The sequence below is a fragment of the Nanorana parkeri genome, unplaced genomic scaffold, assembly GCF_000935625.1.
Source record: "Nanorana parkeri isolate BGI_ZX_2015 unplaced genomic scaffold, ASM93562v1 scaffold181, whole genome shotgun sequence".
NCBI lineage: Eukaryota > Metazoa > Chordata > Amphibia > Anura > Dicroglossidae > Nanorana > Nanorana parkeri.
This window is the reverse complement of record NW_017306449.1, coordinates 137,914-152,839: the sequence shown is the minus strand read 5'-3', so window position 1 is coordinate 152,839 and position 14,926 is coordinate 137,914. Positions and strand designations below refer to the sequence as shown.

The 14,926-nt window shown below is 44.3% G+C and overlaps 1 protein-coding gene across 1 annotated transcript in view; it reads left to right on the top strand.

Moving 5' to 3' along the window:
• The first annotated feature begins 375 nt into the window (after positions 1-375).
• The window catches only part of TRAF4 (TNF receptor associated factor 4), a 42,924-nt gene continuing 28,373 nt past the window's right edge, over positions 376-14,926 (top strand). The window contains exon 1 of the mRNA XM_018555032.1: positions 376-690. Within this exon, the coding sequence (XP_018410534.1) occupies positions 548-690 (143 nt within the window). The 5' untranslated portion in view covers positions 376-547. The remainder of the gene's footprint in view (positions 691-14,926) is intronic.

The window sequence follows — 14,926 nt, the reverse complement described above, 5'->3', positions numbered from 1 at the left end:
CCATCAGAGAAGACTGAATCCTGCTCTGTAAGGATCAGCTGTGGCCCGGGCTGCAAAGGGTTATGCTGTCTCTTTTAAGCAGTATTAGATGGGCAGCAGAGCTTGCACTCACAGGTCGGGCAGAGGTGATCGAGTGCCAGTGTGCCGGGTGACATTGTGGCTTCTATTGTGTCTCCTCTCCAGTATAAGTTGCAGCTCCACATGTAGGAGGGCGGCGCTGTGCAGGTCTCCTCCCCGGCTATACATGGGAGGGGCACACAGTCTGCATGTACCTTGAGCAGCTGAGCAGGAGCAGACAGATCAAGTGGCTGGACAGACAGCTCATCGGGTAGCCGTGTCTGCACACACATCGCCCTGCCCGGCTACCTTGCATGCTCTGCCATCTGCTCCGGGAAGTGGCTTCCTCCCAATAGATGCTCCTTGGTTGCGGGGCACCGGCCAGTGACACCGGCGACCTTGGACGTGCCGTGTTGGTGAGATCCCGGAGCCAGCCGCCTCCCTCCTCCCCTGTGATCGCTGCCTGGCTGTTACCTGGCTCCATAACAAGATGCCAGGCTATGATTACAAGTTCCTGGAAAAGCTCAGGCGCAAGTTTCAGTGCCCACTGTGTGGCAAGGCGATGAGGGAGCCCGTTCAAGTGTCCACCTGTGGGCATCGCTTCTGTGACACCTGCCTGCAAGAGTTCCTCAGGTAAGAAGGTGGCATTGAGGGGTGACAGGTCCTCCTTGGCTTCCTGATTGTTATTCTAGCGCCATAGGTTTTTCCAGTGAGTGTGTGGCAACCATTCTCAGACAGGGTTCCGTGAAATTCTAGGGTTCTTCCAGAGGTTGCTAGGGGTTCCTTGAGCTGGTGGTGCCAACGCCACTTGGCAGAGTTAGCGGCATGACCGGTAATCTATTTAGCTGTCTGTAAGTGTGGTATTCTGACCACAGGGGGCATTCTTCCTACTGGCTACCAATGTAAGGGGCTTTCCTCCTGCTGGCAACCATTGTAAGGGACATTTCTTCTACTGGCCACCAGCGTAAGGGGCATTCTTCCAACTGGCCACCAGCGTAAGGGGCATTCTTCCTACTGGCCACCAACGTAAAGGGCATTCTTAGTACTGGCCACAAGCATAAGGGGGCATGCTTAGTACTGGCCACCAGCGTAAGGGGGAATTCTTCCTACTGGTCACCAGCGTAAGGGGGAACTCTTCCAACTGGCCACCAGCGTAAGGGGAAATTCTTCCTACCGGCCACCAGCGTAAAGGGGAATTCTTCCTACTGGCCACCAGCGTAAAGGGGAATTCTTCCTACTGGCCACCAGTGTAAGTGGACATTTTTGCCACTAACCAACAACTAATTGTTTTTAGCAGGGATCCCTCAAGACTTGAAATGTATTTTAATGGTTCATCTGGGGTAAAAGGCTGAGAAAGGTTGGCGTATTCCCTGTTGCTCTGTGACTGCTTGGCCTGTGCTTGACCTACTTTGTACCTTTCTTCCGGGATCCAGGATCAGCATTTCTCCTGCCCAGGCAACTTAAATTATATCTAAACCAAAAAACAAAACTGTAATATGTTGTAGCTTATCAGTCCTTTGATGTGGTGGCTGCATTTGATTATTCTTTATTTATTTTCAACTTTTTTTATCTTTTCATTTGGTGGTCCTATCAGTAACATAGTTCCTGTCCCAGGGTGACAACGCTCACTCACTAAACTGTATTGAAATGCATTGTTGTCACCTTAGACTTGTCTAGGCTTGTTTTAAAATTTGATTGCGGTGCCCGGGAAGTTAAAGGAACACTGAATTTTTGGCACCATTAAAAGGTATCTTTCTGTACTAGCCTGAAAAAAGGAAAACTAATGCAGCCACCTAATGTAAGGACTGGTAAATTGGGATATGTCACCTTTTTGATGAGTTTAGATTTATGTTAATCAGCATCCTGAAACTAATCTGCTGGAGGGTTTCCTCGGTGTTGCTGTTGAATGTAAATATTATGTATATTGACCCTTTTTGTGCTGCCTCTCTCTCTCTCTCTCTCCCTCCCTCCTGGGAGCTCCCGAGGCTGCTCTACTGGTTGCGGTTGAATGTCACCTCCAGCACAAGGCAGAGATTTGAATGGAGCAGCAGGGCTCTCATTGTTTTGCATTGTTGTTGGTTGTCAACAAACAGAAAAGTGAATGTGCTGTGTGAAGCGAAGGGGAGCTGCACATTGGGGAAATAGGTGCCATGAAGCTGTTAGTGGAATATTGTCTACAACAAGGGGTTGTGCGTGTCCTTCAACTTAATCCTTTGTTCAGATCCCTGCTGCCTCTTACAGTCAGGAGGATTTACAGTGTCCTCAGCTCTTCTGCTGCTTGTAAAACTGCCAAAAACCTCATCTGGGCTGCTAGACCTATTCCCCAATGTATACAGGCTGTGTCAGACATGGCTGGCGCTCAGGGGGGATTTCTCTGCTCAGCTGTCTCAAGCGCCGTTTGTCAGCTCTTGTGCTTTCGCTGCGTTCTATTCTAAACATTGTTCATGTTCCTTTTTTAATTTCTGCATTGTTTCTTGTATGCGGAGCTACAGACAGCAGTAACATCAGTGTCCGATATGTCTTTCAGTATTTTAAAATGTGTGGTTGCTGTGGGTAACTGCACTTCCCTCTGCACCTTAAATGATCCCAATAGCGTGCTCCGGGATGGGAAAACGCCAACTCCAAACAGGATACAGTATGCAAAGTCATGTGTTTATTATCCACAAATGACAAAAGTCATTACATGACAAAACTATGTATGCTTTGCCATGGTTGCAACAAAAACTATTGCTGTAAAAAGAAAAGTTTAAACTTTTTTTGTTGCAGTGGTGTCTGTGTCACTTTGGCGCCCATTTACACTTGAGCATGAGCATTTTCAAGCAATTTTGAACTTTTTTTGTGCACTTTTTGGATTTTTGTTTTGGCCAATGAAATGATAGTTAGTAATTGGAGGAGATGGTTGTTAGGCACTAAATCATATAAAAAAAAAAAACGTGTGTTGTGCCTGTTTGGTTAAGCGCTCCTGTTGAAGTCTATGTGGCCAAAAATGCGTGCTCCTGCCTGATAAAAGCTCATGTTATTTTTCGAGTGACAACGGAATCCATTGAAAATAATGGTATTCTGCATGTTATGCGTTACATTTTTGGAAAATCACTGAATGAACGGGCGATGAAACACTGATTGCGGGCTACGGTGCGTTTTCTTGGTAGTAATCCTGGGTGGACAAATTAATATGGATTCCAGAAGCCTGTAGGATTGTTGTTTTGCGCCAGCTTCATTGACCGATACTAGCGAAAACCTCAAAAATGAGATGCCAGCTGTCATTTTAAGGAGCATTGGCGACAAGCCTCCTGGAATTTGTTCAGCCGTGTAGTAATCCGAATAGCCATCAAGTGCCATATTAGTAACTTTGGCTAAATGTCCTTCTACAACCCTTCAAGGCAAAGTGACGTAATCCATAGCAGCCAATCAGATTGTTCACTACGAATAGGAATGCATGGTTTCTATCGGTTACTGCATTTGACATCATCATTGCTCTTTGGTATGGCATTCTATTACATTGTTTTGCAACTGCTCTTGCTGCAAAACTCGCCTTGTTTTATTGAGATGTTATCGAAACGACTTCCGGCGACGTATGATCTTTTGCATGCTGCTAAACTATTTTTAGAAGTCCATGTGCAGTCCTGTTTATGCATACCTGATATGTGTGTGGAGGAGATTTATAAAGTTTCAAAAAAAAATGAACGCATACCTGTCCAATAGCCTTATGGCTATAGGAGTCACTTCCCGGTCATATATTTTTATAGCGGCAACAAAGCCAGCAGCTCTGAGTACATACGGTTATTCTGGCTGCGTCCACTGTGTGCAGGTGACAGGGTCACTTTACAATTACAAGTTTATTTGCCACTGAATGTAAACAGCTAAATGCACACAATAGACAATTAGTATTCCTCTGACTTGTGGAATTGTTACCTGACCAGGCCGTAGTGCCTGGGGGGTGGGAGGTCTTCATATCTGAGGGATAATTGCTGCATTTAAAGGTGTGTGTGTGTGTGTGTGTGTGTGTGTGTGTGTGTGTGTGTGTGTGTATAGTAAGGCCTGATGAGTCTCCACATCACAGGGAGACTTCTGAAGTCGGCTATGCATTGTGACTCGTTTCATGATATTTTACTACTTTGTCATATGGGGGATCCACCCTTTCACATTCTCCTGATATACACCCAATGCAAAAGGAAAGTAGGGAAAAGTATGCATGCGTCCATCGGCATGGTGTTCAGGGCTCATTCACGCAGGCAGTGACATACATGTTTCACACTGTGCATTTAGGGAAACTAGAATTCTCTGGGTGCAGGGGCAGATTAGATACTCGGAACGCGTCTAAACGCAGAAGAACGTGATCGGAGAAACAGTTTGTTTATACTTTCAAGCTAATTTCTCCTAAACCAAACGCAGGAGGCTAGCGTGAATGTAGCCTACGGCCCCGTTTTTTTGTGCGTATTTGTCTGCACTGAAACGCTCAAGGAAATCCCGTTTATTTATTCATATAGCCCCCATTTACACCTGACCATAGCGTCACGTGCAAAAAAAAAAAAGTCTGTCGCTGGAAAAAAAGTACATTAATTTTTTTTGTTTGTTTTACAGATCAGTGCAATTTATCCCTATAGACTCAATAGGATATGCTTAAATGCGTGAGACAGAATTAATATGCACGGTTTTTATGCGCGTATTTCCCATTTACTAGCATCCTGCAGTATGCCTAAAAGCAAGTCCTACTAAGAACTGACAGTCCGTGGCGCTTCACTGTTTTTACTTTATTTCCCATTTACATCAATATGTCACAATATGCTCACAAAACGTGCAGCTTAATATACACACGGAAATGCATGTGAAACGCGTGCAAAAACCGGCGTAATCCGCACTGAAACACTGTCGCCAAGGTGTGACTAAAGCCTTAAATGGGCGACCCCAATGCTGGTGATCTTGCCAGTGGCAGGATTGCCAAGGAGACTGCCTGTCTAAGCATATGGAATTGCTCCCACTGTAGACAAATGCAGTAGCATTTACACGTGGCATGTTGCCCCATATGGCGTGAAGAGCAGGTTTTTGATACGCCTGGAGCTGCAGGAAGAAATGTGCAGGCAGCTCATGTAACTCTTTGGTAGGGGTGGGCAAACTCTGGCCCTCCAGCTGTGATCAAACTACAAATCCGATGATGCATCTGTCTCTGGGAGTCATGCCTTTAGCTGTGAGAATCTTGCAATCCCTCATGGGATTTGTAGTTTCTCAACAGCTGGAGGGCCGGAGCTTGTCCATCCCTGCATTGGGATGCAAGCGCTGTGCACCCTCACACGCTGCTTCCTGTAGCTCCGCGTTTTAACAGCCGCAACTGTCCGGCTGTCAAAACTCAGAGGTGCGCAAAGCAGCGTGTGAGGGCGCACAGCTCATGTGTCTCATAGACTTACATGAGCTGCCCGTGTACTTCTTCCCGCAGCTCCGGGTGCATGAAAAACCGTCCCTTCACGCTGTATGGGGCAACATGCCCCATGTGAATGAGGCCTAAAGCTGGCCATACACTGCCCATATTTCCTGTTGGCTGTTGCCCAGCAGTGTATTGCCATGATGGCACCCCTCCATTCCACAAAAGTCAATTTTTCAATTGACTTTTATCGATCGGTGCCGGGGTGAAAAGTCTCAGCCGAATAATAAGCTGCAGTCACTGTTTGGGTATTTTGACAGCGGCTGTTTAGCGTGCATGGGGGAATCAAGAGGTCAATGTTACGTATATATCCTGCTTTAGTGTGTGGATACAAAGTAAACATTTATGTTGCAGAAATGACCTTCACTAGCATTTGAACATTTCAGTTACTTTTCCTCCCTCTGGTGTGTGAGTTCCTATAACCGTTGTCCTTGGGCAGCCACCAGAGGGAACTTAGGAAACTTGTCAGCATTCAAGGTGATCTCGCACACTGATAGTTCTTTCGGCTTATGGCTGTCAGTTGTGTGGGGTTACGTTTTGACGAATGCTTCTTTAATACAATGACTGGTTCATCTAGCAGGGAGACCTGTGTACTAGTCTGAGAGCTTGGAGATTTGACGGCTCTCCTGACAAGTGTTCAGCATTTTCAGCTGTCTACGGCAGGTTTTTGAACAGGCTCTTTAAGTATCTCTAGTCGGGTATGTGTTTAGAGCTACATTACGCAGTAATCTTGACTAGTCCGGGAGGTTCAGCCTATTCTATGAAAACACCTGAATGTAAATTAAAAGAGGAAGTTGAAGCTCTTTTCCTTTTGTATCTTTTGAATGGTTTTGGTTTACATATTTGCAAGACGTTTCCCTAATCCAGAATTGGCCAAATCCTATGTGACCGGCAGCCAGCCCACCGACTAGATTACCCTGGTCACTTTGCCCTGACTTCTCATTCTGTATATGCTGTCCTTGAACATGTAGGCAAAAAAGAAATCTGACTTTCCGGATCTCAATATTTCTTTGTGTCCGAGACCCAAACATCTATGTCAGAGGATCCACATAACAGTCAGACAGCCTCTGTGAAAGGTCAGCAATGACGGCCTCCATATTTGTACTTGCCAAAGGTTTAGTGGACTAAATGGCTGAATGGGGGATCTCTAAAAACATCCAATTTTTAATGGAGACCCTTAGCCTAGCCATATACATGTTATTCCGCCCACAACGACCGAGAGAAAATCACTCAGTTCCCCCATCCGTGCTAAATATTGTGGATGGAAAATTCTCCATTGCTGGCTATTGTATTTAGACCGCTACGACACCTGAAACTGCCTTTATACCCAATCTGATTGGATGCAGTTGCTGTTCAGTTGACCCAGCTCAGTTGATTTTGCAGCTGACTGGATTTCAAGCTGTGTATGGCTTCCATTATTTGTCCTCATTGAAGAGAATTGGACTTTTCTTCCTGTCTATGTGACGGTGGTCACCAAGGCAGGAAGTGAAGGGAATGCCTCCAACAGGAGCACAGACAGTAATAAAATACTGTCAAGTTTACAGGTCCCTGTTGGGGAGATTCCCTTTACTTCCTCTCCCAGTGATTGGCAGTCTCCTAGAGAGGAAGTAAGGGGAGGTCTCCTCAGTGGATATAGAAAATCCACCTGCTGGGCAATGGAAGGTGCACTGCTGTCAGGATACCCAATTTGATTGGCTGAAGTCACTATTCCACATATTTTTTTACTGGCTACTTCCGACAAAAGTCAATCGAAGAATTGACTTGTTGAAATGGAGGGCAGCCGACGGGGCACACTGGCTGAATGTCAGCAGATTTCAAACAATGTATGGCCATCTTTAGACTTTGGCCAGGCAGTTCTCTGATTAATTTGTCAGATCCGGCAACAATCATATCTCATGTGTATAGATTCTTCTACTCTGAACATGGATATTGGATCATCAAGATGAATATTAAGCCATTACTTATGTAATGTGAAATGTTCAGAAGTCGTGATGATATCATTTATTACAACGCACATGGGTGATTTAGAATCACAGTTCTGCTGGTGCTGGAGGGGGAGCTTTACATTCTTTACTCAGCGTGAGATTATTAATAAATATGAGCGGGGAGATTATGAATGTTTAATGCATTGTGCAGCTCGTATGTGGTTTTCGGGGTTTGGCTCTTACTTTACTTGCTGAAGGTTCTTGTTATTACTGCTTGTTCTGCTCAAGTTATGCGAAACAGTTCAACCTGGGCAAATATTTGCACATTTTAACAGGCTTTTTTCATCCCGGAGCGTCCCTCTCCCATGTGCTTTGTGTAAGCAGATCTTGCTGTCCTCTGTATCTGGGCAGCCTGGAAACTTTAGTGTCTTTTGATGCCTAATTAACCCCATTTTGCCACAAGAAGATTTCCGGAAGCAGTACTGCAAATTAAAGATGTGTAGTAACTTGATGCCAGCGGCGTATCCAGGATATTGCACATGCCCTGGGTGCCACGTGAAGGGGGGACGCCGCTCTCAATTATCAGGTTGTGGGTCAGCAAAAGTTCTCCGAACCACAGAGACGGCTGCCCATTGAGCTCCTGGCAACTAGTGATGTCACTGGTTTCCAGCCGAGTGTCCCAGGTTTCGAACCGTCGGGTGGGGAGATGTGTAAAGGCCAAACATATCTCCCCGGCTGGCTCTTAGCAATCTGGCTTTGGCTGGCGCCCTGGTTGCCAGGAGCTTGTTTTTTTTTTTTTTTTTTTTTGTACATACACCTCTGCTTGACGCTGGGTGATAACAGACCGAACGAGTGTGTTCTGCGGATTTTGTGTTACCCCTTTTGGTCGAATTCCACATCAATTTTCACAAAGTTGGCCACACTTATTACAATCTGATTGTGCACTCTCTGTACAATCTCCAGACTCTATATAGTGTACGGGCCTTACTAAGCAATCAGTGCCATTTGTATCCAGTCAGGTAGGCCCTTGCACTACTTAGTTGGTCATTTAAAGCAGGCCATACACCGTGTGTGTTGTTTTGTTTTCTTTGCTGTTTGGCCCCATGGGCGGAACGAGAAAAATTCAGAATCTCGAAACAATGAAACAATGAGTACAGGTGATAGGAACGTGTCAGAAAATCCTTGGCACTGTGCCGGCAATCATTTTTGCATTGGCTCCTTTGACAAAAGGCCACTCCGGACTTTTGCCAAAGGCTGGACAGAGTTTATACATGTCTACGGGTACAGATGTACGCCCCTGGAGATACCGACTGTCTGCGTCTGTTTGCATGAATCCTTAAGCTGGCCATAGACTGTAATATTTTCTTCGTTCAACCCATGGGCTGAATTACAAAAAAATATTACAGTTTCCTCCATCACTGCTTACGAGCGTTGATCGAGGAATCTCCCAATGTTTGCATTGCTCGTTGGCTGCCGGCTCTGTTAGTTTGAGGATTTTTCGACCAGCTCCTTTGAATAGCTGATGGAGAGATGCCATCCGAAAGGGTACCAACAGCAGCACCCACTATGTGAATTTCAGCCAATTCATTAAAAACTGGCCGAAATTTATATAGTGTATGGCCAGCTTTAGACTACCCTGTCCACAGTGACAACTGATTTCACTGCAGAATGAATAGTGTTGTCACTCGGTTAAAAGAAGTGGGAAATGAGTGGATCTACTAGAAAGATCAACGGGTAAACACTATGTTGCAGGGAACTGCTGTCAATGCTAGTGACAGACTACTGCGTCTATACAGTATGTCAAATTTGATTTTGCCCATGGTTCCACTTTTCTTGAATTAGGACAATCTCCTCCTGATAACACCAGCACTCCACTATAGACTTCTTTTTCTTACAAGTGTCCATAATGGAACTAATTAAAGCTGAGATATTTTAGAAATTGAAATGTGTGTATAATGAAGCATAACTGCTGTGCTTACAAGCGCGGCTTGTTAAAACTGATAAAGTTCCAGCCGTTAAAGTTTAGTGTCCCAGTGTTTATTGTTGTACTATGACCTCTTTTGATTACTGGGCTTAGTAAGACGCACGTGGAATGACATAACAGTGTTACTAGGACTGATTTGTATTTAAAATGGCAACATCTCATTATCACAGCACCGAAAACCTATAGTCCAGGGCCACACACATCCTAGGAGCCAGGTTGCCAATGCTCCTAAAAATAACAGCTGGCGCCTAACTTTTTCTCTATTTGTCAATGGAGCTGTCTCCATCCATTGGCTCCTGGATTCCATAATAATGTGTCCACCCCTGATATAGGCAATAGTACTGCTTTTGGTATCTGTATAACTTTCTCTGTTTAGTACATGTGCAGAGATTTACATTTTTTTTTTAACTGCTTTGCGTTGGCGTGATTCCCTCTCTGCATGGCAAGTAAAACAGTACATACACCAGTAGAATTTTGTTCGAAATTCTAATAGTTATCGGGGGTCAAACCAATGATCATTTTGGACCACAGCGATAAAAAAAATTTAAGGGGGCAAGATGGAAATTTTTTCTCCAATCAACAAAATTCTAACGGTGAATTCAGGGAAACTTAAAGGAGAACTATGGGGTCAGTGCTTTTCCCCATAGTTCTCCTAAGGGTCACGGGAGGACATAAACTAGCATCCTCCCGTGACCCAAAGCTCAGTATATTGCGAGCTACAGCTCGCGGTATACTGAGACCGCCGCAGCCGGGACGGATCCCGACATTACTGTCGAGATCCACCTGCGTGATAGGCAGAGCCAGCTGTCAATCTAGAGGCAGAGCCAGCTGTACCCGCCCCCCATCCGTTCCGCCAGTCAGCGCTGGAAGATCGGAGGGGGGGAATCCCTGCAGGGAGCCGTCAGTGACAGTCACGGCTCTCTACAGGGACATGATCGAGAAGTGAGCGAGCGACGCTATGTGTTCGCTCACTTCCCGATCTATTGAGCCGACTTGTGACAGTTTAATTGTCACACGTCGGCTCGAACTATGAGGTTGAGTGAAAAATCACTCACCTCATAGTTCTCCTTTTTTAATTCCTTCCAAAATCGAATGTTAAAATCAAACAAAATATCAAACAACATTTATTAAGCCTCTGATGGCATTATCCAATGTTCTGGCAAGATTTTTGACATGAATGTTCTTATGAAAATCTACCAGTGTATAGTCAGTTTTATTATGAACTAGTACTAGAACTCTTCATATGAGTTTGGATTACTGATATTGTATGACCGTCGGCTCTCATTAAACATATGGTGTGGAACAGGATAAGCAAAGACTAAAAGGAGGGCCCTATATGTGAAAGGTTTGCTAGAGGTAAATTGGGGTTTTTGCCGTTTAGCAGCCTATATTACTTTCAAACCTTGATTACAAAAAGGAAAGCTGAAAGTTGGTTGCTTGCTAAGACCAACATCAAATATTTGTCTCACTTTTGAGACAAATATTAATGTCTAATGTAGATGTAGACCCCCTCTGCCGAAGCCAAGATGTGTGTGTGCGGACTGGCCCTGACTCACAAGGCTGACAGATATTCATATGGATATAGAATAAGCCGAGATTAAATAGGTGATTGTATAAAGACCACACTGGGAAGTGTATGGAATTCTTGTGCATTCCTCATTCTCATCAATAGCGGTCAGTATGCAGATTGAACCTCCTCCAGCTGAGAGCGAGTTGTCATTTGGCTCCATCCTTGTGCATTTAGATTAATTCCTTTTTTTAAATTCTACATAATGTCATCTGCAGATAGATCAGGATCTTATGCAAAAATGGTTATGTTCATGAGCTTTGTCAGCCATGTGTCAATGAAACCTGCTGAGAAATGGTGTTGCGTCATTGCACAAGGCTTAATTCTAATCTGTGTGTGTGTGTGAAGTAGATTGCATAGTTCATTACTAAAGCATGGGGTTGAAGATAAGGGCTTCATAGCCATTTATTCAGCCCCTCCCCCAGCTTGGTCTGGGGCCTGATGAACATCCCCTCTCAATCCCTGACTTCATTAAGTGCCACTTGGCTGACACACAATGGCTGCTTTGCTGTGACTGACGTGGGGAGGAGTTGGATAATCGCAAGGCAGGGGGCTCATTCAGCAGCTGTTTTTTTTCCTATGGCTGCCTGCACACGTGCATGTGCCCCCCCCCCCTTCCTTGGCCAGAGACGCTTTATACACACTTGTCAGTCTGATTAATGCATTTCCGTGCAGTATTCAAAGATTGTGCATCAGGGCAGCCAATCGAGAGGGGATCAGTTTCTTCATATTCAGCACAAACGCACCTATGCCTTTCATGCTTATACATGTGTACATTCGTACCTGACAACTATCTAAATGACCAATGAGGGACACTTCCTGTGTATGCAAATTGAGAATCTCAGTTTGATATTCAGAGCAACAAAATCATACAGTTTGTTCATGTGAATGTGATCTGAGTTTTTACAAAGCCAGAGAGCCATACATGTGTAATTATTTTTCCCACTGTACATGTGCCGGCGGGTTATTTTGAGTGTTAAGGTATGCAGATTTGTAAACGGATGTACAACCGTAAAAAAGAAAACTGTTAAATTGTGATTTTTGGCTGCCAAGTAAGGAAAATGTATATTTGACTGTGGCTTGTTTGAATTGGTTCTGTTTGATTGTTCTCACTGGCTGCTGTGAGATACCGGACTCTCATGTTACAATTGTTCTTTGCTCTACTTTACTGAATAAACCTGATAGACCACTTTTGTTTTCTTTTTTTTTTTCAGTACAAATATATTCGTTTCCATAGTTTTCTTTTCAACCATACACCTGTCCTCTCCACTGTGCTGGCAAAAATAATTTCCCTGTGATGTAGCTCATTGATGCCCTTGGTTGGTAGGACAGGTGCACTTTAAAGTCTAATTTTAGGAGTGGGTATTGGTTAGGGTCACAACACTGTGTGTGGCAGAATGCGGTGATATGGCTCATTGATGTCCCTGGTTGCTAGGACAGGTGCACTTGAAGATTCAGTTTTTGACGTGGGTCCTGGCTGAGGTCTAAGCATTGATTCCAGCAAATTGACAGCTCACTGAGACATCCAGCAATTCATGAGCACTTTATCGACTTCTATAGTTATTATATGTTCTTTTTTTTCTTAAAAGAGAACTATGGGGGTCAGGGCTTTTCCCCATAGTTCTCCTAAGGGTCACGGGAGGACACAAACTAGTGTCCTCCCGTGACCCAAAGCTCAGTGTAGCTCGCAGTATACTGAGACCGCCGCAGCCGGGACGGATCCTGACATTACTGAGATCAACCCAGCCGCGTGATTGACAGCTGGCTCTGCCTATCTAGAGGCAGAGCCAGCTGTACCAGCCCCCTCCCCCGTCCTTTCCGCCAGTCAGCGCTGGAGGGTCGGACAGGGGAGGGGGGAATCCCTGCAGGGAGCCGTGAGTGACAGTCACGGCTCTCTTCAGGGACAGGATCGAGAAGTGAGCGAGTGATGGTATGTGTTCGCTCACTTCCTGATCTATGGAGCCGACGTGCGACAGTTACATTGTCACACTTCGGCTTGAACTATGAGGCTGAGTGATTTTCACTCACCTCCATAGTTCTCCTTTTTAAAGCAACATGTGCTGATGTATAATAACTGGAAAGTGGGGAAATAATAAGAAAAATAACCAAGATCCTAGATTATCCCTCTGCACACTGCTATACCCTCTACATAGGGATTCTTGGTTCACATATATCGCAAATATCTACAAATGTTTGTCAATAACAAGCAGTAACATGTTATCTTTAAAATTCTACCCTGCTTTCGAAATATACTGTGGAAATTGTTGCTGGTACGTTTGACATCCAAGTAGTTGCCCTTCCAGAAGCCTTTAAAGTGTTCTGATTGTTGCCTTATCTTGATTACCATTAATCCTCACAGCACACCTCCTGAAGCTCCACTCCACACTGCCTGTACAGCAAGCGTGGGGAGCAGGCTGAGTCTTGTGTAAGCCTCCAGTGATGAAAGCACAAGGAGCAGGGCAAGGGGCCTGCTCATACCTGTCCTGCTATCCGCAAAGAACTTGACAGCGATACACATGGACGCACGTATGATCATAAACATCTAGCATGACTTCATCTCTGAGTTGTCTAACGTCTCATCTTCCTGCTACTTGCCTGTCTTTTATTGACTTAGTCTGTATAATCTTTCCCATTTCTATAAAAGTTATTGTATATATCTCGCTTTGTGAGTGCATTCAGCACCCTAATACCACAAGGGAGGCACAAAGGCATTGACGTAAAAAAAAGAAAAGCAACAAACCTCTCTCCTAGAATGGGTCGTACTAAAGCATGAATCACTGGTTTATTGTATTTCCATGTAATTGTTGCATAATTGATGTCTAGACTAGAGGTGCTCAACCCAAGGCACACGACCGGGTCTAGAAACCCAGAATATTTGTGGGGTTTCTGTAGTTCCAGGCTCTCAATAAAACAGGCTTATTTCACAAAGCTTTAAGACAAGGATTAGGATTTTTGTTTTAGCAATGTGACTGTATTTTTCAAATATCATTGGACTCTTAAAAATGTTGTTCTTTTCAGATATTGTCTTTTTCCTGGTGTGTTAACTTTGTGAATTGGGCCTAATGTATTACATCTCTTTGGATGCCCTCACAGTGGCAGTAGTGATAGTTTGGGGAATGACCGTTCAAAGAGAACTTCCGCACACTTTGCTGAAAAATACAGAGACATCTGAAATTGAGTTCGTCTGCTGCTGTTCCTTAGCCCCAGTTTGCAGTGGCTTCATTAAATGCGCAAGCGTGAGCAGCCTTCTTGAAGCCTTTCTATTACATTCTAATCTGTGAGTGTTAATTGCAGATCTTAATGGCAATTCTGTTTGCCAACAGCTTGCTTGAAGCTACAATCTGATGCAGGTTCGGCAGACTTTTAGCACAGAGGCTGACATTTCTAGTTTTAGTTCTTGGTGCCAAAAACAGAAAACCTTAAAAAGAAATTCCTTACAGAGACATATTTTCAGTTTTGGATAGGTGTTTTAACTGTGGCCTCATCTGGAAGGTTGTCCCTCACCTCTGTCCCTGTGACAACATGTCACAGAGGCAGGAAGTGAGTGGAAATATCTTGAACATGGGCACAATACTTTTTTAGTACACTGGGGAACTTAAACCTCCATCTTTTTACTTACATCTGCGTTCCACTTGAAGATTTGACCTTACTTTCTGTTGTGGTTAAAATATTATTTTTATCCGGATCAAGAGGGAAAATATCTACAAAAGGGTCATGGACAGCAAAAAAAAAAAAAACGGATGGGGAAATTCTCAGCTTAACTTAATTTATTCAATATAAAAAGGGTTTTGGTGGAATTACACTTTAAGTTATCCCCAAAAGCTGCATTTATACTGGTAGTGGATGCAGGTAAGAATCTGGCACCCACATTGTTTCAGCGTCCATCGGATTAGCAAAACTCTCCCAGGAGGGTGGTGTGTTTTAAAAGCAGCAATTAAAGTCCATAAGGGAGCACAGGTAAAATACAGCATGCAATG